The sequence below is a fragment of the Mus caroli genome, chromosome 14 (assembly GCF_900094665.2).
Source record: "Mus caroli chromosome 14, CAROLI_EIJ_v1.1, whole genome shotgun sequence".
NCBI classification, from domain to species: domain Eukaryota; kingdom Metazoa; phylum Chordata; class Mammalia; order Rodentia; family Muridae; genus Mus; species Mus caroli.
The window spans coordinates 39,563,974-39,591,820 of NC_034583.1; the positions used below are offsets into that span (position 1 = coordinate 39,563,974).

At 38.7% G+C, this 27,847-nt stretch overlaps 1 protein-coding gene across 33 annotated transcripts in view; it reads left to right on the top strand.

Annotated features, from left to right (window-relative positions):
• Window positions 1-27,847, top strand: part of Ktn1 (kinectin 1) — a 90,738-nt gene that overhangs the window by 48,082 nt on the left and 14,809 nt on the right. For 11 of the 33 annotated variants that reach the window (XM_029469356.1, XM_029469357.1, XM_029469354.1 and 8 more), the window contains exons 16-33: window positions 639-676; window positions 792-873; window positions 1,524-1,592; window positions 6,744-6,778; window positions 7,207-7,297; window positions 7,788-7,856; window positions 9,372-9,409; window positions 10,305-10,395; window positions 10,538-10,606; window positions 11,851-11,888; window positions 12,481-12,571; window positions 13,281-13,318; window positions 14,844-14,934; window positions 16,705-16,764; window positions 18,351-18,385; window positions 20,485-20,575; window positions 22,711-22,797; window positions 25,939-26,028. In XM_029469356.1, the coding sequence (XP_029325216.1) occupies window positions 639-676; window positions 792-873; window positions 1,524-1,592; window positions 6,744-6,778; window positions 7,207-7,297; window positions 7,788-7,856; window positions 9,372-9,409; window positions 10,305-10,395; window positions 10,538-10,606; window positions 11,851-11,888; window positions 12,481-12,571; window positions 13,281-13,318; window positions 14,844-14,934; window positions 16,705-16,764; window positions 18,351-18,385; window positions 20,485-20,575; window positions 22,711-22,797; window positions 25,939-26,028 (1,203 nt within the window). The remainder of the gene's footprint in view (window positions 1-638; window positions 677-791; window positions 874-1,523; window positions 1,593-6,743; window positions 6,779-7,206; window positions 7,298-7,787; window positions 7,857-9,371; window positions 9,410-10,304; window positions 10,396-10,537; window positions 10,607-11,850; window positions 11,889-12,480; window positions 12,572-13,280; window positions 13,319-14,843; window positions 14,935-16,704; window positions 16,765-18,350; window positions 18,386-20,484; window positions 20,576-22,710; window positions 22,798-25,938; window positions 26,029-27,847) is intronic. The other 22 variants (XM_021181182.2, XM_021181174.2, XM_029469360.1 and 19 more) reach the window with 4 other exon arrangements.

Below are 27,847 nucleotides of genomic sequence, written 5' to 3' on the forward strand. Positions count from 1 at the left end.
TGTGAGCCTCGGTTTACTGTGTCTATACTGGTTACTTATGTTTTTTCTGCGTCTGTGAGCCTCGGTTTACTGTGTCTATACTGGTTACTTATGTTCGGCTGTGGGATGTTACTGAGTGCTGATGCACAGACTGCTTAGATGTCATTGATTCATATTGGAATTAATGTATGGTACAGTGACGGAATCACTTCTGAGATCGAAGAGATTGTTAAAACAGTCGCAGTGTGTTAACCCATTTTGGATTTTTCCATCTAATGTGTAAAGGGAAAACCTTTATTAGAGAAAATTGGCTTCCAAGAAGTTAAAAATAATGGACAATAAAACATAGAATACCGCTGGGCGTGGTGGCGCACGCCTTTAATCCCAGCACTTGGGAGGCAGAGGCAGGCGGATTTCTGAGTTCCAGGCCAGCCTGGTCTACAGAGTGAGTTCCAGGACAGCCTGGGCTACACAGAGAAACCCTGTCTCGAAAAACCAAAAAAACCCCCCAAAAAACCAAAAAACCCCCAAAACATAGAATATCATAGTTTGTTATAGTTTTAATCCATATGTATGGAAATACAAGTTTTTATATGAATAAATGAATAGTTTAGATGGTTTCCTAAGATAATAAGATTCTTATTTTATTCTGCATACAGGCTGCTACCGCACATGAGGTGGAGAAGATGCAGAAGAGGCAAGTAATGTATTCTCTGCAGAGACTCATGCATGTGTGTTTATGTGCAGTGATTCTTCCAGCTGAGGCTTGTGCAGATAGCCCTGAAAACCTTGACTGTCTCTTCTTCTCGTAGTATTCACGTAAAGGAAGATAAAATAAGACTGCTTGAGGAGCAGCTGCAGCGCGAAGTTGCCAGCAAAATGGAAGAATTTAAGGTGTGTGAGCTCCGCCTTCCCAGACAGCTTCATATAAGTTTAATTTCAATGGCACTGAATGTGCTTTAAAAACCAAACAATCATTTGTGTTATTTCCGTGTCTTATGTGAAGAGTGAGTTTTTACCAGACTTTTTGCCTAAATGAACTTTATCTGATCTTAAATTACATGTTTGAAATAGATTTTTCCCCAAGCATCCCTTGGCATTTTTTTTTTTGAAAGCAAATTCTTTTTTTTTTTTTAGAGATTTATTTATTGATTATATGTAAATACACTGTAGCTGTCTTCAGACACTCCAGAAGAGGGAGTCAGATCTCGTTACAGATGGTTGTGAGCCACCATGTGGTTGCTGGGATTTGAACTCAGGAACTTGGAAGAGCAGCCGGGTGCTCTTCCCTGCTGAGCAGCCACCCTTGGCATTTTTTAAATGAGTATTTTCCATTTGTGAATATTTTTGCTGTCTTCACTGTTGCTGCAGTGTTAATCCCTGTCCATTGAGCTCTGAATGTCTGTGTCTGTATGGAACCCTTCAGTCTCTTATGAACACCTGAAGCAACAGTGTGGGTTTGCTTCGTTCAAAAATCGATTCAAATGATTGCATTATTACCTGTTCCTTCTGAAAAAACGGTGCATTGGGCTTCTTTCTTCCAGATTCTGAATGAGCAGAATAAAGCATTACAGTCGGAAGTTGAGAAGCTGCAGACCGTTGTTTCTCAGCAGGTGAGGTTGTGTGGGTAGTGTGGAAAGAGCCCGTGTGAGAAGGGCTGAGCAGAAGCCAGCTGATGGAGAGTGCTCAAAGTTAGGTGCACCTTTTAACTGCCCTGTTCATTTTATGCTTCAAAAATTTCTTTCAAAATTAAAGTTTTATGTCTCTGAGAAGAAGGAGTTGTTAATCTTCTCATAAGCATTTTGTAGAAAAGAAGGAAAGGAAAAAATGTTCTGTTCTGGGAGCCTTACCCTTACAGGCAGTGTGTTGTTTTTCTAAAACAAAGAATGGGTTTGAAACTTAGGGGTGGGGTGCCTCAGAGTCGGTTTCCCACTCTCCTAATCAGCCTCTCACACAGGATTGTATGTAAGGATTTAGATTTGAATGGCAAAACTTGAATATATTGCTTAGTCTAGTCTTAACCACTTAAGAATATATGTGTATATTCTAACTGTATGTATTTATGATATTGATAGTACATATGTGATAATGAATACACACACACACACACACACACACATACCCCTTGGCAAGTCAGTAAAGCTATTGCAGTCTTGAATGGTCAGCAGCTGGAGTTCCTGTTGTTGCCTTCCCGTTTTCTCACATAAGCCCTTCCAGTCCCACTGTTAGAAAGTGGTCTAAAGTTATTTCACACCATTCCTGAGTGTGATTTCTGGGGACTACATAATGGAAGGGGAGGACCACCTCCCACACCTGCTTTCTGACATCTACATCCACTTGCCCAATCACAATCACACACGCTCTATCAATGAATAAGTAGATAAATGTAAGAATTTTTAGAACAAAGCCGGGCGTGGTGGCGCATGCCTTTAATCCCAGCACTTGGGAGGCAGAGGCAGGTGGATTTCTGAGTTCGAGGCCAGCCTGGTCTACAAAGTGAGTTCCAGGACAGCCAGGGCTATACAGAGAAACCCTGTCTCGAAAAAACCAAAAAAAAAAAAAAAAAAAAAGAATTTTTAGAACAAAGTAGTCTAGAAACTCTTGTTGTTGCATGTTCCATTAGAATATAAACTTTGCATGTTTCCCTCATAGTAAGGTTTTGGAAAATTTATTGGAAATGATAGCTCATCCTTTAGAGATACTTTCATTCTTTATTTTAAAATTCACAATTAAGCAAGTATATTATTGGTGTAAGCAGCTGTTGCTTGAAGTATTTGTTAACATCAGTTTATCAATTTACATCTTCCTTCCCTTCTGTGAAATGCAATGCTATGTGTAATTTTTTTACTTTGTATATGTGTAAAGTAAAAGTGTAAATATTCTCATTTGTGGTATTATAGATTATGAATGATTAAGTACTGGAGAAATTATTGGATCCAAGCCCAAATGACCATCTTTGAAACTTGACTGTCTGTTCTAGTTTTCAGCTATAGTTTTGCTGGCAGCATTTTTATTTATTTATTTTTTTTTAAGATTTATTTATTTATTTTATGTGAGTATACTGTTGCTGTCTTTAGACACACCAGAAGGTAGCATCAGATCCTATTACAGATGGTTGTGAGCCACCATGTGGTTTCAGGGAATTAAACTCAGGACCTCTGTAAGAGCATTCAGTGCTCTTAACCACTGAGCCATCTCTCCAGTCCAAAAATTTGAATCTTTAAGACCTCCTTTTAACTTACAGGGTCTTCAAATAAAATACAAATGAGGAAATGAAAACAAAATACCTTTGCTTATATTTGTCAAATATACTCAACATTTTAACAAAATATTTGTCAATAGAAAAAAATGTAAACAATAACTTTATAAGTTTCTGTTTTCTGCCAAACTGAAGTTTCCAACCTTATGTAACTGTTAAATCACCAGGCTAATGTTTTCCCAGTAGATCCTATGATGCTTTCAACTATGCTTCTCTATTATTTTATGTAAGATTTCCAGTCACACTTGTGGAAATAATTATTTTTGAAAAAATTCTTTTTTGTTACTCAGCTTTCTATTTGGTATTTTATACACTTTAGATGTTCTGTTAAATGACATCTGGTAGTATGGCATAGAATTTTCTTATGTTCTGAATAAATTTTTGTAGCCACAATTTTCTATTTAAAAGAATCAAGGAGATGGGAAAGTCACATTTGTGGGGCTAATTTTGGTCTGCTATTGGGTAATTCCTAACTGGGTAGTTCTCTAGTTTTGGAAGAACAATGAAATAAAAGGCACATATGAATGGTTTAGATAGGTTTGAGACATGCCCGAGACCCTTTGTCATGGCAAATCAAAAAAATCTTTGTCTTTCTTTTGGTTGTTCCTTATAAATTTATTATTATATAGATATTTTGGGTGTGTGAGTTCAGAGGACAGCCTGCAATGTGGTTTAGGAGATGGTTCTCTTCCTCCACTGGGGGTCCTAGAGGCTTCAACTCTGATCATCAGGCGTAGCACCAGGTACCTCTACCTCCTGAGCCATCTTGCCAGCCTTGCTTGCTTGCTGGCTTGTTCTCTAGTCACCTTTTTTTTTTTTTGAGACAGGGTTTCTCTGTGTAGCCCTGGCTGTCCTGAAACTCACTTTGTAGACCAGGCTGTCCTTGAACTCAGAAATCCACCTGCCTCTGCCTCCCAAGTGCTGGGATTAAAGGCATGCGCCACCACTGCCCGGCTCTAGTCACCTTTTATTGTTATTGTTAGTGAAATCAGAGATACAAGTCAGTATACCTAAGTTTCTTTTCATTTCCAACTTTCTTTAACCTTCTTTTTCCTATAAAGCAGTTAGAATTCCAAATGACAGTTAAGAGAACAGGTTTGTGATGTAAAAATTTAGGGTCTCTTGCCAGATGTTTTTGTTTTCTTTTTTATACTACATTTTATCCCCTTCCCATCCACCCTGCAAATGTTCCACATCCCCTACTTCCTCCCCACCCCCAACCAGATGGTTTTATTAAGGAGGAAAAGGTTGAACTTACTGAAGCAGGAACTGGTAATGCTGCCATGCTGGTGTTTCTTTAGGTGTAGCAAGGGCAAAGGCCCGAGTGCTCAGGTGTGAGACTGTCCTTAGACACAGGGAGGAGGGCTGTGTGCAGGTTTCATGGTCTCTAGATAATCCTCAGGTGTGAGACTGTCCTTAGACACAGGGAGGATGGCTGACTGTGTGCAGGTTTCATGGTCTCTAGATAGTGCTCAGGTGTGAGACTGTCCTTAGACACAGGGAGGATNGCTGACTGTGTGCAGGTTTCATGGTCTCTAGATAGTGCTCTTAGTAGGACTTATCAGCAGAAACCTCCTCATGGCTGGACTGGCTGGCCAGAGACTGAGCAGCAGCCTTTATTTTTGCTCCAGTAGACTTGTCTATCATCGGGGTTACTCAGTAAAAACCATGGGAAATTGCTTCTCTTTGCCTAACACGTCTTCCTGATCAGACTGACTTAGGAAGATTGAGGTTTATCACCCTGAAAGAAGAAATAGGATTGTATTAGGCTGGTAACTTGTAGTAAGGTGAAAACGTTGGCCAGTGTTTGAGTTGAAGAACTGGAGTATTTAACTGAACGTTACGACCAGCAAGGGGAATTGAGTTTGAGTATTGTTGAGTGTGCATTAGGCATTTACTTCTTAGCTGAGGCCCAGCGGTGAGTAAGACTTGATCTATGTGGGGTAGATTAATAAAGTGTGATGAGTTAAATTCCTGAACTGTGTGTGTTTACATTTAGATATTGTTTAAAGAGTAGAAAGGTGACACAGGGGACAACTTACCCATCAATTTGCTAAATAGTGAGGGGCAGTCCAGGCTGAGAGAAAAACTTGAGTAGCTTGGTGTGGTGTTGCACAGAATTGACATACATTGAGAACATTCTAAGCTATTGTTTAAGTGCAAAGAGCAGGGTGTAGGGCCATTGAAAGATCTCCTAGGGTCTCGCTAGGAGGCTTTGTTTGTTGTATAGAGCCTGTGATGGTCTAACAGTGAGGAGCAGTGTAAGGATGCACAAAAGTCAACAGAATTTAGGAGTTAGAGAAGCAGACAGGACCAAGTGGAAAACTCAGGACAACTCAGTAGTTATGGTTCCAGTAAGCTGGACTCGACAGTGTCTCTTGTGAGATGGGATTCATTGAAGCACATATGGATTAAAAACTGCCTTCATGAGAGTTTTGAGTTTATAAACAGCAACTTCCATGAGTTGTTCGTATACTACCAGATTGATGAAATACATCTTGGGAATTTTTTTCTCTCCTTTTTTATGATGTTGCAGTTTTCCTCATCGGGTCACTCTTCCTGTGCAATTCACAAAGCAATCCTTATGGTCTACAGACACAGAGGATTTAAGGCATTGCAATCTTTGAGATGCATAAAGCTGAGGACCAGAATGTATGCGTGAAGAGAAGAACTATTTCTGACATATAGAGGAGGTGGAATCCTGAGACTCAGACTTGGCAATGGAAGCATTAGTTTTATTTTTGAAAAATGATTACATTGAGATAGGGTAAAAAAAAAAATCAGAAAATAACAGGAATAGGAAATTGGTTTATGAGGTGTTGCCAGAAGACTCCACACCTAAGGGTACTGAATTGTCTAAAGGTCTGAGAATGCTGAGGGCAACACCTTTGCTTCCAGTTACACAGCAGCCCTGGTGGCTCTTGTGTGTGAACACAGGTCGGGTAGATTTTAGGACCAAAGGCCAGGGGCATGGGGTCAGTTTTTACGTCGTGTTTTCCATGCTTCACCAGGAGCTGTATTCGTGAGCTGCTGCAGTGCACTCGCACTTTAGTCCAGTCTCTGCTTTGGTCTGGTAGCATTTTCATGTGTCTACATGTTCAAAATCCATTGACTATAAACAAGATATATGCAGTTGTGTTTATCTTAGACTTCAGTGTAGGAGAAACTCAGTTGAAAAAAGGATAAGACCTCCTATGACCTCCTACCTTAAAAGTTGTAAAATTTATATATTTGAAGAAATCTTTCCTGTCTTCTAGGTAACTCCAGATATCCTTAAGTTAAGAATTGGGGTGAGGGCAAGTCCAGTTAGCTAGTGCCATTTTCCTCTTGTAGCCTGTATGTCCATGTTCTTTTTTTTGCTCTCTTTTGAATAAGAAAATTAAACTTATGAGCAGTTCTCAAGTAAGGACTAAATTTTGGAACTATTTAGAATCCTAAACTAAACTAATTTTTATCTTATGCAAACTTGGTAGAATTAAACACTTCTTGATGTTTTTGTTTTTAGCCTAATAAAGATGTTGTGGAACAAATGGAAAAATGGTAAGAGTTTAATTTTTTATATTTTGGTGAAACATATTTGACATTTTCATATTTTCTCTCAAATTTGTGGTAACAGAATTGGTAGCGATAGTAATCTGGATTCTTAAAGTACTATTGGCACTTTGTGGTAGACAAGAACATTCTGGACTGTGGATTAGCCGGAGTTACCTTATGGTATGTTTTTGGTTGTCATTTGTCACTGACTGACTTGTTGAGGCTGCTGTCAGTCCATACATTACCTGTGCAAATTTTACTTACTGCTGAGGAGTTCACCTTAACACCATGATTGAGATCCTGAGAAATTTTTCTAGAATTACAGTTTAATAATGAATGAGGGACAGAGAGGGTAGTCCATGTAAAATTCTTAGGAGTGATATTTACCTTGACCAAGTCATTCATATATATATGCCTTATATTTATAATCACAGCATTCAAGAAAAAGATGAGAAGTTAAGGACTGTGGAAGAATTACTGGAAACTGGACTCATTCAGGTGGCCACCAGAGAGGAGGAGCTGAATGTAAGGCGTTTTCTCCATTGTCCCCTTGTGCTCGCTCTCTGTCTGGAAAGGCTTGGTGGGATTGTGTCCACAGCTGGGCGCCAGTGCTCTGATTTAAATTGTATTTCTTTGGAAAGTGCCCCTGCGATGAGGATGATTCTAGTGTCAGGCCTCAGTCAGTTAGATGCCATCACTGCAGTGTGTAGTATGGATGTTCCTCCTGGAACAATGTCCAGACTGTAAGCAGTGATCCTCACTGCTCTCCTTTACCAAAGTAGCTTGGACTTCTGCAAAAGTAAAGAGTTGTAATTGACAGATGACAATGCTGTCTTTCAGGGTGTCAGCATTTCAGTTACAGTGTATATAGTGATAACTGAATTACAAAATGGTTGACTAATTATAAAGGCTATAGGGAAAAGGGCAGAGGAGGAAGAGCGGGCTTGTTTAATTTGATCTAGCTAGTGCTTCAAGAATAAAAAAGTGTGTTATGCTTCTATATTTTTGAAAAAAGGCCATAAGAACAGAGAACTCCACCCTGACAAGAGAAGTTCAAGAGTTGAAGGCTAAGCAGAGCGATCAGGTAGCGTATTGTTGCTCCTACACGCTTCTTCTCTCAGTAGGCAGAAGGCACCCAAGTCATTTTTTTTATCAAGGCTGAATTTTCAGTTAAACTTTTTTTTTTTTTTTCCTGAGACAGTTAAACTTTTAATCAATGAATGATTACTGACCTGAGTAGCTGCAATTTATTCAAAACTATGCATACTCTGTAGTTATTCTGTGAACTACTCCAAATAAAATTTCATTCTTTTTGTTTTTCTTTATCTACTTAAATTACTTATATTTTATGTGTATGAGTGTTTGCCTGCATATATGCCTGTGCATCACACACACACACACACACACACATATATATATACACACACACACACACACACACACACACACACAGTACTTACAGAGGCCAGAAGAGGCCATCAAGTTCCTTGGCTCTGGAGTTTGAAGATGGTTGTGAGTAGCTATGTGGGTGCTGGGTACTGAACCTGGGTCCTCTGAAAGAGTAGCAAGTGCTTTCAACTGTTGAGCCATCTCTTCAGCCCAATTTTTTAATAAAAAGATTTATTTATTTTTTACTTATGTGAGTACACTTCAGCTGTCTTTAGACACACACTGGATGAGTGCATTGTATCCCATTACAGATGGCTATGAGCCACCATGTGGTTGCTGGGATTTGAACTTAGGACCTCTGGAAGAGCAGTCAGTGCTCTTACCCTCTAAGCCATCTCCCCAGCCCAGCAGTAAACTCTCTTTTTATTTGTGTTTATTTATGTATGTACGTTTATGTACATTAGTGTTTTGCCTTAATATATGTTAGTGTGAGGGTGTCAGTCCCTGGAACTGAAGTTGCAGACAGTTGTGAGCTACCATGTGGGTGCTGGGAATTGAACCTGGGTCCTTTGGAAGAACAGCCACCAAGCCATCTCTCCAGCCCCAAGCTAAGGCATCCCTGGGTGGGCATGAACCAATCTTTCATTTTAAGTTCTAAAATTTTTTATTGTTGTTGCTGTGTGTAGGATGTATGAAGGTACACATATTTCATGGATCATCCTGTCGATGTCACAGGACAACTTAGGAGTGACTCTGCCTTCTACTTCCACACTGATGTAGGATTGAACTCAATCAGGTCATCAGGCTTGCATAACATCTTGCTGGCCATTTTCTTTTTTAATAATACAGTAATGAAAGGTTTCGACTACACATACAAATTGAGTCTCGATGGCAAAAAAGGCTATGTGAAATGAAGCAATTTCTTAGATGTAATTTCTCCCCTGGTTAGAATGAATGATTAAGTAACTCGAGCATTTGTCTAATGATTATTCTTTTAGACTTTTACTTATAGGTAATCTCATCTGCTTACTTTCAAAATGCTGTCCCTTTTCACCATTATGACATTAAGAACATCTAGAAAGAATTTCTGGGTGTACTTTTTCATTTTTGAGTTTTGTTTTAACAAATTCAGGGATTATGTATTTCTATTTCTGTCTCACTTATTCAATTTTAAGAAGTACTAAATAATGCATCTTTTTTGTGTTTCTAGGTTTCTTTTGTGTCTCTAATTGAAGATCTTAAGAGAGTGTAAGTGATAACATTGTTACAAATTAGGGTTTTGTTTTGACTTGTTAGTACAATTAGATGGAGTTTACCATTTATTTGGGAGAGTTGGCATACATTACACATCTATCTATCTTATCTATCTATCTATTTATAGTTGGCACACATTACTTCCCCCTATTTCCTCCTGTTCGCTGCTTCTCTCCCTCCCTTTCTTTCTAATTCAGTCTGGCCAGGACTTTCCTGAGTACCTAAGACTGACATCTTACCTCCTGACACTCCATCCCGCCCTTCCTGAATGCTGAGATATTAGTGTATACCACACTTGGATTAGTTGGACTTTCATTCTAGAATTTTTCATCAGTGGACTAAGGGAGATTAGCTGTGCTTCCCAAATTCAAAGGCTTTTATCTTTAACTTTTTAAAAATCCATTTTCATAATTGATTCTATTTTTATGTGACGTAAAATTGTTAACTTTATGTGTTTAGAAGAAGGTATTAGAGATGAGTTTATGTTGCACAGAGATAAGTTTCATGCATGTCTATCCCCTTTTGAAGTGCCTGTCATCCTTGATGACATATTGTGTAATAAACTTAAAATTCTGTAATTCAATGTTATTGTATGGAACTCAATTCCTCCTGGTGTTAGTATTCTTCATGGTTCAAACAGTAGACTTTTCTGTGTATTTTTGAAGCACACCCCCGGCTTCTTGTGTGCATCGATGTTAGTAGTTGCTGATTAAATTCTTATTGAAAAGGAGCTTTAGTATTTCTCTGCTTTTGTCTGTGAAGTTGAGTTACTGTCACACTTTAAATGCAAGATGGCTTGGAGAGCCTTCTCATGTGGTGGTGTCTTTATGCTTAGTTGGTGGATGTCAGTGATTTCTAGTCAGGTTAATACTTGATTTGTTTATTTAAGGATCCATGAGAAAGATGGACAGATCAAGTCTGTGGAAGAGCTTCTAGAAGTTGAACTTCTCAAAGTTGCTAATAAGGAGAAAACTGTTCAGGTATAGGAGAGAGAACAGTGTCTGGCCTTTCTGTTTATCAACTTGAGTTAAACCATTTGATTTCATGTGTTTGTATGTTACATTCTTTGTCAACTCAGTGTGTTTTCCATTGTCCAATCTTGTCTGTTTTATCATTGTCAAGGCTTTGAAACAGGAAATAGAGGTTCTAAAAGAAGAAATAGGAAATGCCCAGCTTGAAAAGGCTCACCAGGTAAAACTCCCAGAGCCAGAGCATGCAGACGAATTAGTGCGTATGGTATTTGTGAGCTACCTGACATTTTTGTTTCCCTTGTTATTTAGAAAATAATTCTTTAGGAGTTTGCTACAAGTATATTTGTTTTTCAACCTTTTACTAAGCCCTTTTCTGGAAAAAGTTTTCTGTATTAATGCTTTATTTTAGTCAGTTTAAAAATGCAAAACACAACACAAACTGCATGGGTAAGAATGTGTTGTTAAAGAGTGTATTCATCCTCTGACTGTAGAAAAAACTGTTTCGTTGGAGATCTTAGAAGTAGACATTTCCTATTAGGTAGATGGGTCTGATGAGACTTAATCTGACAAGTCAAGGCTCGATTGTACGGTTGAGATGCTTTGTTCATCTACTGGATTAAGATGACAGCAGCTCATCAAAGCCCTGCCCAGTGTTGGAGTGAGTGTGCTCAGTGACTGATACTTCAGAAGAGGCTCCTCCCAAAGAGCTGTGATGTGACGCAGGCCCGAGAGGAAGCGGGATCAATGCTACATTGCCTCTGACTTCCTAAGGGCTGAGGAGATGGCTCGGCAGGGAAAGTGCTCACTGTGTAGCTTGAGGGCTGGAGTCCAGATATCCAGCTCCTGTGTAAAGGACCAGGGTGGCAGCACGTAGCTGGAACCTGAGCAGGGAGGTAGAAGCGGGATGCTCTTAGGGCCTCACTGGCCAGCCAGGTTAACCAGATCAGAGAGAGAGCTTCAGGTTCAGTGAGAGACTTTGTCCCACAACATCAGGTGAGGAACAGTAGAAGAGTCTAGAATCCCAGTGATGACCTCTGGCCTTTCACGTTTATGTGCACATGCACACATACACATTTAAGACATACAAAATCATAAGTAAATACGTATATAAACAGGAAGTTAAGACACTAGGCCACTGTAGTGCAGATGTTCTTGAGGACTGGACTAGGACATTCTGATACTGTATGGAGGTGTGTGGAGAGTTACTGAATGAAGACTCCTATTCTCTCCTGTAGAGATTCCACCTTATGCAGGCCTTTTATAGTCATCTGCCCTACCTTGACCCCTCCTTGTTACTTTTACTGTCACTGGAAAAGAGGAGGTAAATGCAAACACATCTTGTTTTGGCATGAAGAGTTAGCTTGCGCTTTCATCTTTTGAAATGTACACATGATAAAGATTTACCTGAGGCTCAATCAGCTAAGGAAAGCCTGTGAACTGCTTTCTCCGTCCTTTATGTTTCAGCTGTCTGTCACTTCTCAAGTCCAGGAGCTGCAGAACTTGTAAGTAGCCTTTGTCCTATTTTCCTAGAAATAGCTCTTCCCTACAAGTTAAATTGAGTGAAAATTATGGCTTTTTTATATTTGATTTCAGTGTTCTGGAAAATACATTTCAAAAGATTTTAGGTTTTTAAAAAGTCCCTTTGGTTCTCATATTTTAACAACTGCTAGGTTTTTTTGTTTGTTTGTTTTTGTTTTTGTTTTTTTTTGTGGAAAGGAGATGGTGTGAGAACGCTCATTCTTTTGATTTATTTCTTAGTATACCTTAATTGGAGATGTTGCTTCTTGCTTATGTAAAACCTGCTATGCATTTGACACCTAAGACATGTGCATTTACTGATGCTGCTGCCTAGGTGGGCTGACATGGGGTAAGGGTAGAACTGCGCTAATCAATCCGCTGTCTGTTCAGTGATAGGTAACTTTATTTAATTGGTGTCTCAAATCTCGTATTCCTTTATATTGAAATGGTTTGTAGAAATACTTATTTCTGCAATAGTCAAATGGACTTGAACTATAAGAACACTTGAGATATTTTAGAGTCTTCAGTACTTTTGCTTTTTATAATCATGTAAAATTTTTCTTTCTCTCTTGTCAGGTTAAGAGGCAAGGAGGAGCAGGTGAACAGCATGAAGGCTGCTTTAGAAGACAGGGACAGAGACCTGATAGGGAGAGGGAGGTGCACACAGGTGAGATGCCCAGTCGGAACACAGGCGAAAGCAACCCTGCCCTGAGAGCTGAGTATCCACTCACGTCTGTTCTTTTTAAGGATATTCAGGAGGTAGCACAGCCTAGTATGCCAGAGGTACAGTATTCACGGACAGCAGTGTGCTTCTTACAAAGTTGCCATTCCGTGTAATACTCTAGGAAGGAAGAAGGTATATGTTCTCAGTTTCTCTGTTCTGCCATAGTTTAGTTATTGCTGTTAAAGTAAGTAAACTTTTATTGCTGTCAAGCCATATTTAATGGCCAGATTTGTCAAGCTAATAGTGTACACATTTCTTTTTCCTTCCTTTATCAAATGCACTCCAGGCTTATGCTTAACTGTTTATTTGCTATAGTAACCTGTGGTCCTTTAGAAAGACACTCTAATAGTTAGGTATGATAAGGAAAACTCATTCACTACAGGTGATGGCTCACACCTGTGACTTCCTCTTTTGGAATGCTGAAGTAAAAGGGTCACTGTGGGCTTGAGGCCTGCCTGGGATACACAATGAACTCCTGATTCAAAAAACCAGGCAAAGGAAAAAGGAAAGCATTGCATTTTTAAATAAATAACCTAATCTTAAATTTGCCACATAACTATATTTTTATTTTATGGTTGGGTGGTTCTGCATGTATGTTGTAATACCTGGTCTGTTTTGATGTTAACATTAAAAAGGTGAATCTGTTTCTTAGGTGTGTTCGACACCACAATTTGAAGAACTTGAAAGTGTGTAAGTATGTTTTTAGCTAACATCTTGATGAAGATGATGTAGCAGAATGTGTTTAAAATTAATTTTTATGGATGTCTAAAAGGCCATTGATTTTTATGGTTAAGGATTAGTTATAGTCAAGAGAAAGAGAAGTTTCTGTTTGCTGTATGATAAAGCAGAGACCCTTCAGTGCTTTAGAATGTGTAAAGACTTGCCCATTTCCTCCAGTGTTCTCTGCAAATACAGACTTTTTTTTTCAAATTATGCAATTATTATAAAGAGAAAATTAATAGACTTTCATATAGTCAGTGTTAATCACAGCCATGACAAATCATGGACATATCATAATCATACTTGCTTATAGGACACAGGGATCTTGGCAAGTTAGTTCTGTGCTGAGTAATAAAAATATCACCACTAGTTAGCATCATACAGATCTGCTTTCTCAGGCATTCATACTACAACACTGTTTTTAATCCTGCAAAAGTTATTTTTTGAAACAGAGTCTCATTTTGTTACCCAGGCTGGTAGATTGGCCTCACACTAACCCTGAACCTATACCTCCTCCTTCCAACTACTGGAGTACAGGTATAAGCCACCATGATCAGTGTCCTAGTTAGAGTTTCTGTTGCTGAGAAAAGATACCATGATCAAGGCAGCTCTTACAGAGAAGACATTTAACTGGGGCTGGCTTACAGGTTTGCAGGTTCAGTCCATTGACCTTAATGGCAGGAAGCATGGCAGTGTGCAGGCAGACATGGCGCTGGAGAAGGGGTTGAGAGTTCTACATCTTGATCTGAAGGCCTCTAGGAAAGGTCTGTCTGTTTCCAGGCATCCAGGAGGAGGAACTCAAAGCCCACCCCCAAAGTGACACACCCACTTCAACAAGACCACACCTCCTAATAGTGTGACTTCTTGCACCAAGTATATTCAAACCACCACAGTCAGCAAACATTGATTTTTCTTAAACTACACAAAGTAAAGATGGAAAAAGTTTTTTGAGAATTAACTTTAAACAAATTTTTTGTATATGTGCATGTGAGTGTTTGAGCCACAGTGTATGTGTATAGGCTGGAGGACAATTTGTGGGCATCAGTTTTCTCCAACCATGTTAGCCAGTGGGTTGAATTGAGGTTGTCAGGCTTGGTGTCGAATGCTGTTACTTGCGTGATGAGTCACGTCACTGCTCACCGAAAGTCTGTCTGGCCAGGATGCCCATCAGCACTGATTGATTTTGTTTTCAGAGCTGTCCTTTTGGGCTGGAGAGAGATGGCTCAGCAGTTAGGAACACTGACCATCTGGTTATTTTCTTTTTAAAGACAGGGTCTCACTGTGTATGCAGCCTTGGCTGGCCTGGGTTTAAAGGCATGCTCCCACCACCCTGCGAGAAATTCTGTCTTTTAAAACAAATTATAAGTTGATAGAATACAAAAAGAAATGACAGATGGGTATTGTTTGTGCTGTCTTTTTATTAGGAGTAATATTGCAGTATGTTTCTTTCTTTTCCATGTACATTAGTAAAGTAAAGTCTTTGTAAAAATCCTAGGTTGAAAGAAAAGGACAATGAAATTAAGAGAATAGAAGTTAAATTAAAGGACACGGAGAGTGATGTTTCTAAGATATCAGAGCTATTAAAGGTAAGTGACTACTAAAATTCCTTATTGCAGGAGTTACTGTCTTTGGTTGTTTTAGAAACCTTTTAACTCCTGTAAAAGGCAACAGTGCAACATGAGCCATTCCTGTAGGGTGTGCGACTGTTATCAAAGGCGCCTGCTAGGTGGTCTGCTTCTGTGCTTTGAGAAAGCAGGCGCTCAGTAAGTTCCAGTGTTCAGACTGTTTATAGAAGTGCCTCTCTCTACTCTCTACGTTTCGTTTTGTGCTGATCAAATTCAAGGAACCCAAGGCCTGTGTCCTCCAAACAGTGCTCTGTCCTTTACTTACAGTAAGTAGTAGCTTATGGTCTTGAGGTTTTTGTGAGACAGCGTCTAGTTACATTAGCTCAGCCTTGCCTTGAACCCAGACTAACCTCAAGTTTATGGTTCTCCTGTTTCTGAGATTGAATGTTGGAGTTAAAGGTGTGAGTCACCATGCCCAACTATTTTTAATTGTCTTTATTGCATTATATAAGCAATTCCAGCAGATAAAGTTACCTAGTATATTTAGGTTTGTTCTTCAGTTAAAAAATAGACTCTCAGAGGCTGTCTTTACATATGTATTTTGAATACTATTTGTCTTATACTTTCCTAGAAGTAAAATTTTTTGTTAATGGTTTATACAAGTTTGCTTTGTGTTCTGAGCTATTAATAGTTCAAAGAGAAGCTCGGATCTTACCTTTCCTGTAGTTACTAGCAAGTACTCACAGGACGGCGTTGACCTGAAGGGAGGGGCAGCACATGTGTAGCTGCATACAGTACCTTCAAGCAGCCTGGCTCAGACTTCATGCTCCAGGGCGAACAGTTGTTGTATCACATCCCCTCTCTGCCTTAAGTACATTACAGTTAGCTTTGGAAGGCCATGCAGATTGCTCGTTGTGTGTGTTCTTTGTTATTTACATTCTTGCCAAACTCCTGTTTCCCCGTCTTGTCCAACACTGGCTAAAGGTGAGAAGGCTTGTGCTCCGTCGCTGTAGGCTGAGGGAGGCGCAGGCTTCTTAGTATGTTTAAGTCATTTGTACAGTAATTGTTATTCTATTTTTGTTCTACAGTTTTTATTCTGGGACAACTTTTTAAAAACCTAATTTATGCTACCATTTTATGTAATTATGTTAAGTTTGACTTCCTTTGCATTCCATCCCCACTTCAGAAAACTGAGTCTGTTTATCTCCTCAGATATGAGCAAGGTCCTGTTCCTAGTCTCAGGAGGAAAGAATGCTCATTTTGTGATTATAATATATTTTTGTTTTCTTTTTAAGTACAGCTTTTACTTACATATTTTTAGTTCATATGTAATTTACCTCACAGAGTTGTGGGAGCAGCATTCTAACCTTAGGAAAGGAAAGGGGCTGTTAATAAACTGTCTGTCAGTAGCGCCTTGGCTCTGCCCCTGAGGGTGTGTACTTGCTAATGGGAGCAGCAGATGTCTCAGTGTGTCTGCACCTCTCTGGAACCTGTCTATATTACCAGAAGGCACAAGAGCCTATCACAAATGCTGCAGTATGAGACCTTTCCTGCTACATGCATGCCACCCTTCACTAGACACTGGGGTCATGTCAGTTCATTCTCCCAACACATACCCTGTCAAGACTGGAACTAAATACAGTTACTATCATTTATGTTTTAATGTGGCTTAATCCAGCCTTTTAAAATGGTTACTATTCTGGAATATTTCTAGACTGTGTGACATTTAAAAACTTATATAAAAATCATAACCTGTGTCCAGGTATTCATGTTTAATTTTTGTTTAAATAGGAGGCACAAGAGGAAAATAAATTACTTAAGTCCCAACTCAGTCATCAGAACCACCAACAGGTAGGTGCTATTCTGTGTGTCTGTCACCTTTCACTATTTACTGTCCCATGTCACATTTGCATGCTCCCAGAGAGTAAAATAGTGGATCATTTATTTAACAAATTTCTTATAAAAGCATTTTATTATACAGTGTATAAGATAAAATAATGTATAATTTATAAAATATGTGCAAGAAATGTTCCAGCTTGCTTATATACATGTGTGTGCTCTGATCAATGTTCCAGCTCTACTGTGTGCACATGTACATATGTGTGCTCTGATCAGTTCTCCAGCTCCATTGTAATAATCACCCGTGTATGTGTGCTCTGATCAAAGTTCCAGCTTTATTATGTACATATATGTGTGTATATATGTGTTCTGATCAGTGTTCTGGTTTTATTCTATACATTTTTGTGTGGTTTTCTGATTAAGGTTCCAGCTCTATTATATACATGTATACATGTATGTGCCTGCATACTCTGATTAGTTATGGTTACAGCTGTAACTAACACACACACACACATACACACACGCACACACTCACACACACACACACACACACACACATACACCAGTGTTCCAGCTTCATTATGCCCAGATCAATGTTTCAGCTCTGTTACAATAGACACGTGGGTGCTTGTACATGCTGATAGGTGTTCCAGCTCCATTATAATACACATGTGTGTGCGTATGTATTCTATCAGTGCTCCAGCTCTGTTATAATACACATGTGTGTGCAGAGGTACTTTGATTAGTGCTGCAGCTCTGTTATACACACACATGCTTGTGTGCTTGCATATGCTCCTTCTATCTTACACAATGCTTTTTTAAGAAAGTCAGCTAATATCTTGTAGAGGTCTATTTAAAGTATGTCAATAGCCTTTCTTCTATCCTTAAACATCAATAATTGGAAAGAAATTAATACATAGGAAAGATAGATACTACAAATAATGGAATAGCATTAATGTGCCCTTTAATAGATGTTTCTGCTTGGTAAAAACAAAAGTATAATGTTTAAGAAGATAGGTCTATATGACATACACATATTTTTTTATTTTGGAGGTTGAACCCAGGGACTTTGTCCATGCTAGCCAAGTGTTCTTTCACTGAGCCCTACCCTTCATTTTTATGAAGATGTATGGCTAGACCAGAGTGGATTTTGAGAAACAATCCAGACTCCTTGTTGACAAGCTGCTCCTGGTGATCAAGTTTGATTAAGTCATCATACTATATATCCTATATGCGAAAGCTGTATCTTTGCATATTATTTAAAAAAAATCACTCCTTTGGTTGGATGTGAGAAAATCAGCTTTTAATGTATTTTTGGCTTTATTTAGAGAGTTTTGGGAGTCAGTATAAAAGCACCTTGATGCTCAACAGTGTGAAGTGTGTAAGTTCTTACTAAGTGAACACTTTATAGAGGGACAGTGAAAAGTTGTTTTACTACTCATTACACATAATACATTTATATATACTTAAAGTCAGATGTGATGACATAATGGAGTATATGATATTTTTTAACTTTATTGACTTATTTCCAAGAAAATTTTAATTTTTTTATGTTCTAGAAACCTTTATTGTGAACTAATATTTAACTCTTTTAATAGGCATCTTTTCCCTCTCAGGAAGAATTACAAACAGTGTAAGTAATTCATTGATTCAGAGTTTGCTGTGTTATAAAGAGTTAAATACTAAGTTACTTCCAGACAAGTAATTTCCTGTCATCACAAGTACTGGTGTAAACCCAGCAGGTGTGTTTGTGTGCTCTGGACTGCAGGCTGTGTACATAGCTGTGCCTGTGCTTTCGAGTGGAGGCATGCTGCTCTCCCAGGATCTTGTTGAGGGGCAGTTGAAGCTGCTTTCCTCCTCTTGAATCCTGGAGGCATTGAGAGGCTCGAGGGGATGGAGCTGATGGAGGCAGCGCAGGGCAGCACAGCCCCAGCCCCAGCCCCAGCCCCCGTGCTCGTTCTTCCCACTGCTGCACTTTTGGAAAAACTGTTGTTATGCTTCTCTTTTAGAAAGTTTCTATTTTTTTAAGAAACTGAAATATTAAGCTGGGCAGTGGTGGCTCACACCTTTAATCCCAGCACTTGGGAGGCAGAGGCAGGTGGATTTCTGAGTTCAAGACCAGCCTGGTCTACAGAGTGAGTTCCAGGACAGCCAGGGCTACACAGAGAAACCGTGTCTCAAAAAACAAAAAAGCAAAACAAAAAACAAAAAAGCTGAAATACTGTTTTTTCCTAGTTGGCCTCTTATTTCTCTAAGAGGCTACTAATTAAAAGTTATTTCTGCTTATAGTTTATTTCAAAATACTAAATGCCAACCATATTAAGTATATCAATAGATGACAGTAGTTTAAATGTTGTTGCATCTTGGCTTGTTTGTAAGCTTACCCTTTTAGTAGGCTAGGGTTGTTTGTTGTTTCAGCTGAGTCTTGAGTTTGACTGTATGAAGTAAGAGTGCAAACATTTTCTATAATAAGCTGATAGTGGCTTCAGAGACCATACAAGCCTTAGTTTTGTCTTGTTACTCTGTTTTATGTATATGTGGGCTTTATTTTATTTTTGTTTACATGGATGTGTGTATGCCTGCTTGTCTGTATGTGCACCATGTGCATACAATGCCTATGGAGTCAGAAGCAAATATTGTATTTCCTTAAAGCGGAGTAAGGAGTTGCACTTGGCCTGAGCCAGGTGCTGGGAGCTCAAGTTGTGTTGTCTGCCAAAGCAGCAGGTGCTCTCTACCACTGAGCTGTCTGTCACTCTACCCCAGTCTTAATTCTTAAACCGTAGTATTACTATGTTCATCATACCTAATATTGTGACAGGGTGTTTGGCAGTCCGTTGTCATTAGCTTTACTGACTCTGGGCTGTAACAGGGAGACGAGGATATTAGGACACCACTTGGGAGGGTCTGGGCTGGGAATAAGATATCTCCAGTGATCCTCTGCTAGTAATAACATTTTTCATGTGCTATCAGGCCAATTTCAAAATAGCACCACCACCATCCCACAAGTCATTGAGAGGAAGCACTTCATTTCTAAAATAAAACAAATAACTTTAAAGTTCAAGGACCAGATTGGCTGTTTGTGATTGGACATTCTACTCAAGTATAATACAAATGAATTTTGAAATTTTGCTTTTTCTTTTTGCATTTCTGGGAAATAACTAAGGCATTAGAACAAGATGAAAAACAAAGAGAAACCAAAGCCACAAATCCAAAGATTGGATAAAAACAAGTGAATTCCAGGTCACTTTAATATAATGTTGTTGGTTTAATGAATCAAATAGTTATAACTAATTTAATTGCCTTAAAATAAATGTTTATAAAGACTGTCTTTGTATTGAACTCACCCCCAGCCCCTTATTAGACATTTACATAACCCAGGCTGGCCTTGAGGTCACTGTAGTAAGATTAGCCTTGAACTTCTGGTCTGCTTCCGCTACCCAGGTGCTGGTCCTGTAGGAGGCAAGTGTGGACTCTGCATGCTGGGGATAGAAAGCAGGGCCTTCTGCACACTAGGCAAGCACTCTGCCAAGAATTTCACAGGATGGGCTCAGTGTGCCAAACAGTAGCTGATCAATAATTACATTTTTAAACTGTCACCTGCTGTTTTTATTTTGCTTTAAAAATATTGATATGTAGGTATCTGAATGGTATTACTATTTGCCTAATATATAAGTTATATTATTGTTTATTTTAGATGCTGTTTACCTAAAACATATTCACATTCTGATTTAGAATTTCAGAAAAAGAGAAAGAAATAACTGATCTCTGCAATGAGTTAGAGTCTTTGAAGAATGCTGTTGAACACCAGAGGAAGAAAAACAATGTAAGCCACTACCGATGAGCGCTAGACTTTGCATTATAGAGTGTTAGTGATGAAAGATGGGCGGGGTCTTCTTTATGTCTACTTTTACTTTAGATCTCTTGATCTGTGTGAGAGCACTTTTGGTTTCTTTGTGTCTGGGGGCATTGCTAGAGTAAATCATTTTATTATAATGCAGTTTTAATAGTAGAAAGATAGATTTTTATAATGGAAAATAGCAGAATGGAGCTTTTAAGAGTTTTCTGAAATAAATATGGTTGACTTCATGTTAAAACTTGTATAGAAAAATAAGTCTTCCAATATTGTTATTTTAGAAACAAAGACATTTCTTTTTTCTTTTAAATTATTATTTATTTATTTATTTATTTATTTATTTATTATATGTAAGTATGCTGTAGATCCCAGAAGAGGTCATCAGATCTCATTGTGGATGGTTGTGAGCCACCATGTGGTTGTGGGATTTGAACTCAGGATCTTCGGAAGAGCAATCAGTGCTCTTAACCTCTGAGCCATCTCTCCAGCCTGACATTTCTTTTTTCTTAATCCGGGCTAATGTGTGTGTGTGATAGACTAAAAGAAATATTCGTTTCAGTCTTTGTAATCAATCTTGCGAAGCCTTCTGTAAACTACCCTTTTTTAAAGTGAGAGGCAGTACACATATTGGTAATTATGTCTGCTAGGGTTAGAACTTGGATAGATTTATACTAAGATGGGAATGGCTGACTCTTTAAGAACTGTAAACCCTTACCAAGCAGACAAAGAGTAGATGCAGCTGGAGTTTGTAAATCTCTCTTACCAAAGGATAGGAATTAGAGGAGTCCTAATATTCTTGCTAGGGAAGTGTTTTTCATACAAACGAATGCTTGTCTTGTGAACAAATCAAATGTTATTTAATGATAGAATATTGATTAAAAAAAGATATGTATTTTTCAATGTAATTTAAATCTTTCAAAGTTTAAATTGCTAACTAACATGTTGGCATTTTCCTGCACCCCGAATTTGTGAAAATTTGGTATGTGAATTGTTCTTTGTGTGTTATGCAGTATTAATTACTAACAGCATTACTTGGCCACAACATTTGGTATGAATATTCCAATGTAGTTCTAACATTGTAACTAACTGTTTTTGCTGGGACTCTGAGGTAAGGAGGGCACAGAAATACAGTTCATTCACTCAGCCCAGCGGTGGGGTGGTGATGGTGGTAGCACTGTGGGTCTCTATTTCAAGTCTTTGTAAAGAGCCAGGACAGTGGAGGCCGGCAGGGTGCAGCTTCAACCCACGCATACCAGATTTCTTAACTCTCAGCTGTGGTTTCCCATTTATAAAGTGGGAATAAAAATCTCACAAATTGTAAGGACTAATGAGAATTTGTGTAGTGCTAAATACAGTATTTGGCATCTAAATTGGCAATAAATGGTAATTATTGGCTTCTTGTTTATGTTAAGATTCTTAATTGTGAAGATGAATTACAGCATCTTGTTTTTATTTGTATTTGCCAAGGAAATGCTTTCTTTCAAAGCTCACTTTTAAATGGCCCCCGTTTCTTCTCAATGAGAATGTGAATTACAGTTTCTCTGCCCCAGTCGCTTCAGTCAGCTGTCAAGTTCAGTTGTGTCTGATTGCTTGTGGCATCCATGTTAGAGTGTACCAAATACAGAGTACAGAGGGTTAGGCTCTAATTAGAAATGTGCTAATTTTATCTAAAATAGAGTTACAGGGAAAAAAATGTTAGTAAAGTCCTGTGAGGGTGTCGCTGGGCCTAGCGTGAGAAGTCAGTAGTTTGCAGTACTGTGTACTTGCTCTGTCCTTAGCTGTAATGCTTGAACTTGAAGTCATAATTGTAGTCCTGGTTGGTGTGTTTACCTTCAAATGCTTTCTTCTTTGTCACATGTGCCCAGTTTAATTGTTTTTTAAATCTGGCATATTTGGTGTGAATACTAAATCATGAGAAGTGGACATCCTTATTTTCTCATTCAAACTTCTAAACATTAATTTTATTATTTTGCTAATACACATTTTCCTATTGAAATAATTTTGCAATAACTAGCATTTAAATGCAGTGCAAAATATTGATGAAGTTAAAGGAGAAGCCTTTTAATAATGGATAAACTGAAATCATTCTTTCTAAAAATGATTAGGACCTCCGGGAGAAAAACTGGGAAGCAATGGAAGCTTTGGCATCAACTGAAAAAATGCTGCAGGACAGAGTGAGCAAGACTTCCAAGGTTGTAATTAACTCCCAGAGCTGCCCTGCAGAGTCTGCAGCCTGTGCACATCACACGAAAGCGCTCCCTTTGCTTCAGTCTAAACCATGTAAACACAGCAGCTCCCTGTCACCCACATTACCATCCTCACAATCTGCCTTACATCTTCTCTCTGAGACTTGAGTTGGGGCACTCTGTGCTGGGATGACCCCACTGTTGCTGTTTTGATGCCCACAGCTTTAGGGGAAAGATCCCATAAGACTCCATGCTGTGTGTGCAGGTCTTTCCGTGTCACCTGCTGTGCCACTTGGTGTAGTTAAGAGAACTTCGATGAGGTTCCCAAATCAAAGAAATCAGAGTGAATTAATGGAACAAGTTAAAAGTGTAGCATGTGTTTGTGATGCATAGTAAAGTGGAGTTTCCAGAGCGTACCAGGAGATTCAGACAAGGGAGGAAAACAGCAAAACCTTAAACGGTACAGAAGAAAGGTCCATTCAGAGGGTGCTATGGGATGATTGTGCAGGAGACAGAGCCTGAAACTTAGTGCTTTGAAGTGGCAGGGCAGTGGTTGCACCGTGTCTGGTCTGTGTTCAGTATTAGTATGAATGGATGATGAGACTGTAAGTACCTCTGATGCATATGTCCCCTTTATCTTAAACAATGAAGGACATCCTTCTTGTACTTACAGGCAGTGGGGAGCAGGGTCATAATGGAGGAGAGATAGAAAGGTTAGGACAGCTGAATGTGTGTGCAACGTGAATATTGGGGTTTTGAAGCCAGGTTAGTGAGTGTACCAAATTAATTTCCACATTCTGAAATGTGTGCCAAGATAATCTATTACATTTTAATTTCAAAAGTGTTAAGGATATTTGTAACAATTTCTTAGTAGAATGCAATTTTATGATTTGCCAATTTTATATGTATAGTTATGGTTCCTCTAATACAATAGATTCATACTTAAATTTTCATTAAGCTTTAAGTTGAGAGAGTTGATAACTATTACTGCCAGAGGGATGTGTGCAGAGACTGTGAGGCACAGGTCTTGTTTCATTGTGAAGGGTTCCTGTTGCACACTCATCTCTGTCAGCAAGGGGACTCCTAGTATGGGCTTTTCAGTGTTCAGAGTTAAAAGGCTTTGTGCCTTTCCTGCACAAGGCATCGTTGCATCCTCTAATGTACAGGGAGCTCCAGGATATGCACGGTGCCTTGCAGAGCTAATGAGCTGCAGGGAATAGACCCCAGTTTTCTATTAGCGAACTGAGAATCCTTTCTTAGCATGAGTGTAAATGATACTGATTTACCAAGTGCCACAAATTGTGATGTGGCTGCATAAAGAACTGTTAGCATTTTAGGTGTTAGAAATAGTTAAACTGGGTAGCATACTATTTTTAGATGCTTAGTTTTTATTTATGAGGTATTTATTTATGAGGTACCCCCCGCTGTACATTTGAGGTCCTCCTGCTTCAGTTTTCCAAGCCCAGGGATTACAAGCACACCCCACCATCATACCAGCTTCTGGAAATTTTATTTTATTTTTTCTTTTCAGACAGGGTCTCATTATGTAGTAGCCTTGGATAGCCTGGAACTAGCTAATTAGAACAGGATAGCTTCAAATTCTGCCTGCCTGCCTGCCTGCCTCTACTCTGGTTAGGTAAAGGCATGAGCCACCAAACCTAGCCTGGGGTTACTTTTAAAACCTGGGGTTACTAAATACTTGTTAGAAACTGTAACAAGATAGACTTACGTAAAAGGTATTTTACATATTCTAATCAATGGTAGTACTAAGGAAATAATCCAGTTTCTAAAGTTAGATTTTTTTTTTTAGGTGTTGAATAGAAATTACTGTTTACAACCAAATTTATGTCAAATATAAACTCTAGCTAAAACATTTTATAGAATGAAGTAGCTTCGGAGTGGCTGTTGATTACAAACAATTGAGTCTCCTCTGTGCTTCCAGGATGCCTCTGTTCCACAGTGTCTTCTCCTTTAAGATTGCTCTGCATATCTGTAGTCAAGTGATAGAGTGATCTCTTGATTCCTTTTGAAATAGCAGTGGCCTTCCAGTTAGGTATATGCCTACAAGTTTGTGGACTTTACTAAATTATTGAAAATACCTCAGTAAAACAGCTATTCTCAAATATTGCCACTAATCTTTAATAATATATTAGCTTTTACTGTGCATAAATATGAAATTTTGGTTTCTGTTGTGTAAATCTAGATTTTCTTGTGATTAATTTTTTTTACATTGAAGTGTAGGTGTCTTAAGCCAGTACCAGGTTTCACAGAGCACAGTGCTGAGGTGGTGCTCTCTCTCTGCGCCCTTCTCTGTGACTGGGTAGGAGCCGAGTGGTTGTGTTGGTAGGCTTTGCTGTACATTTTTTATAGGTGTCTTTATTTTAAAAACAATCTTGTAGAAATACTTTGATCATTAGATTTGAGGGGATATGTGTGCATGTGATCAAATTGTGTCCCTCATTTTGACAAACATACTTCTGAACTTAGAGTTGGAGTTGGAGTTAAAACTCACATATTTAGATAGAACATTAGTAATAGTTGCAATTTACAGCTCGCTGTGTCAGACGTCATCTTATTGAGCACATGGAAACTGAATTAGTGAAGTGACATGTCTCTGCCCTCCTCCCCGTGTCTACTTCCCATCACAATTGGTCCTTTCTGCTTTGTCTAACAGAAATCCTTTGTTCTGGCCTTGAAAAGCAGAATAGGAAAGTGTCAATGCTTCCTCTGTAAACTGTTGCTGGTCAGGAAGCTTCGTTGTCTTAGGCAAGACGCATGCGCAGTCAGTAGTCAGGTCCTCTGTGAGGTTTGACTGATGGGGAGGAATGTTTGTGTTTGAAATGCTACTGGAATGGCAGATCCCTTTATTTCTAATGCCAAAGAAAATCCATATTGTCAGATACTACTTTGGTTTGATTAAGATAGTATTTGCTATATATGCCTTAAGAGATCTGTAGATTTTTGTCTTTAAGGAAGTATGTTTTAATGCCTTAAAAGTGAGAAAAGTTGATACTTTTCAATATTAAAATAAGTTTCGAAATTTGACTTTTTCCTCCTTTAGAACTTAAAAGGTCATTCTTTTTTTTATTTTCCTCTTTGAACATTATCTCATGTCGTAAGTTTGATCTCATCTGTCCTTTGCATTAGGAAAGACGGCAACACGTGGAAGCTATTGAGTTAGAGTCCAAAGACCTTCTGAAGAGGTTATTTCCAACGGTGTCTGTCCCTTCTAATTTGGTAAGATGAACCTCTTTAACATTTAACCTGAAGTTATGTGGGAAGTTGTTGGTAACAGCATTTGATTTCTGAATTTGGTTTGTTAGCATGCTGAACTTCTCAGTGTCTCCATAACTAATGTGCTTCTGCGTAGTCAGACAGTAACTTCGTTCAAAGCCCCTTTGCCCGAACCTGAAACTTCTGTTGTATTCTATCACACTGAATGGCTTGTAAATGTATTTGGAAAACAGGTTTGTTTGTTTGTTTGTTTGATTTTGAATGGGTAATAAAACCAATAATAATTGATTTAAGTGATTACTTCTTAGTTTAACAATTGTCCTTTAATGTGCTATAAATTAAGTTATTTTATATATTAAAGTCATGATTTTCATCTATTGTTCATCCCAAATACTAGAATGCAGCTGGCTTGAGGTTGAACATGGCTCAAGTAGGATAGAAGAGTGACTGGCTCAGATCAGCAGCCAGTATTCCAGGGCAAAGAAGATCAGGGAATGTGCCTGAATTTCCTCAAATGATGAGATAGGCCTTCTTTAAGTTTTAGTAAGATAATGTGTATATATACTCACAAGTAGGCAATGGAATAATGATCACAAGACCCACCTCGTGAACCTCCATGAATGCTTTTGTTTATAATGTTTGTTATAATGTTTGTTTATAATGACTTTCTTACCCTTCCTGTCCTTCCCAATGAAGTGACCCTTTAGTACAGTTCCTCATGTGGTGACCCCCAGTCATAGCATTATTTTCATTTCTACTTCATAACTATAACTTTGCTACTTTATGATTTGTAACATGACTACTTTTGGAGATAGAAGTTTGACAAAGGACGTGCTGCTCACAGGTTGAGAACCTCTGTGGCAGATCCTCCTGAAGGAACCCAAGCCTCAGAGCATTTATTGTAAAGATTTCAGCACAAGAGATCAAGAGATAATCTTTTACTTAAAAAATATACCTTTAATTATACACATTTAATCATTTCCCTAATTTTCATATACAGTCCTCATGTTAATTAAATAACAACAAGGTAGTTTATTTTATAATCAGAACCCAAAATAAGACCAACATGTGACTGCTGCCTGCTGAGCAAGCTTGCTGTGGCCTACCCTTTTCCCTCCCTGGTTTGAAGCCTAGAGGTGTCCTATTGCAGTCCCTGACAGTTTGGATTTAGTTGACTGTATTCCTCTGCCCTTTGTATAACTCATAAATGGACACCCAGACTTATCTGGTCCAGGGTCAGTATTTCAAGGTAGTGGTGGGCACTGTTGTCTACTTTTGTCATGATGTCTGCTTGCCTGAGTTGGTGGAGTGATCTGCTCTAGGCTGGCTGTGATGTCCTTTGGTAGCTCTTATGCCTGTGTTGTAACAAGACGTTGAAGTTAAGATACAGTTAAAGCTTCAAGCATGGAATGGCTCCTTTCTCCAGGTGTGGGAGGCTAGCTGTTTTCTTTCTTTTGTTTATGTGTACATGTGCCCTACTGTTAATTCAGGGAGAGAGGGCCACTCTGTTTCCCTTGGAGCTGTGGGAGGCTTCATGGGCTTGAACAGCAGATGATCACTTTTACCTGAACTGAAGAAGTGTCTTGTATTAGACAGAGAGATGATGTAGGGCAAGGGGGCTGTTAATTTATTTTCTGTCTTTTTCTTTTGTGGCCATTATCTGATGTTGTTTCTACTGTGTGTTTTATTCATTGATTTACTTAATTTGACAATATTTCATGAGCCAAGAGCACTGAAGAGCTGTAGTTTCTCTTTTTCAAAAATGGCCAGCAACAGTCTTCTCTTCTCTTCTCTTCTCTTCTCTTCTCTTCTCTTCTCTTCT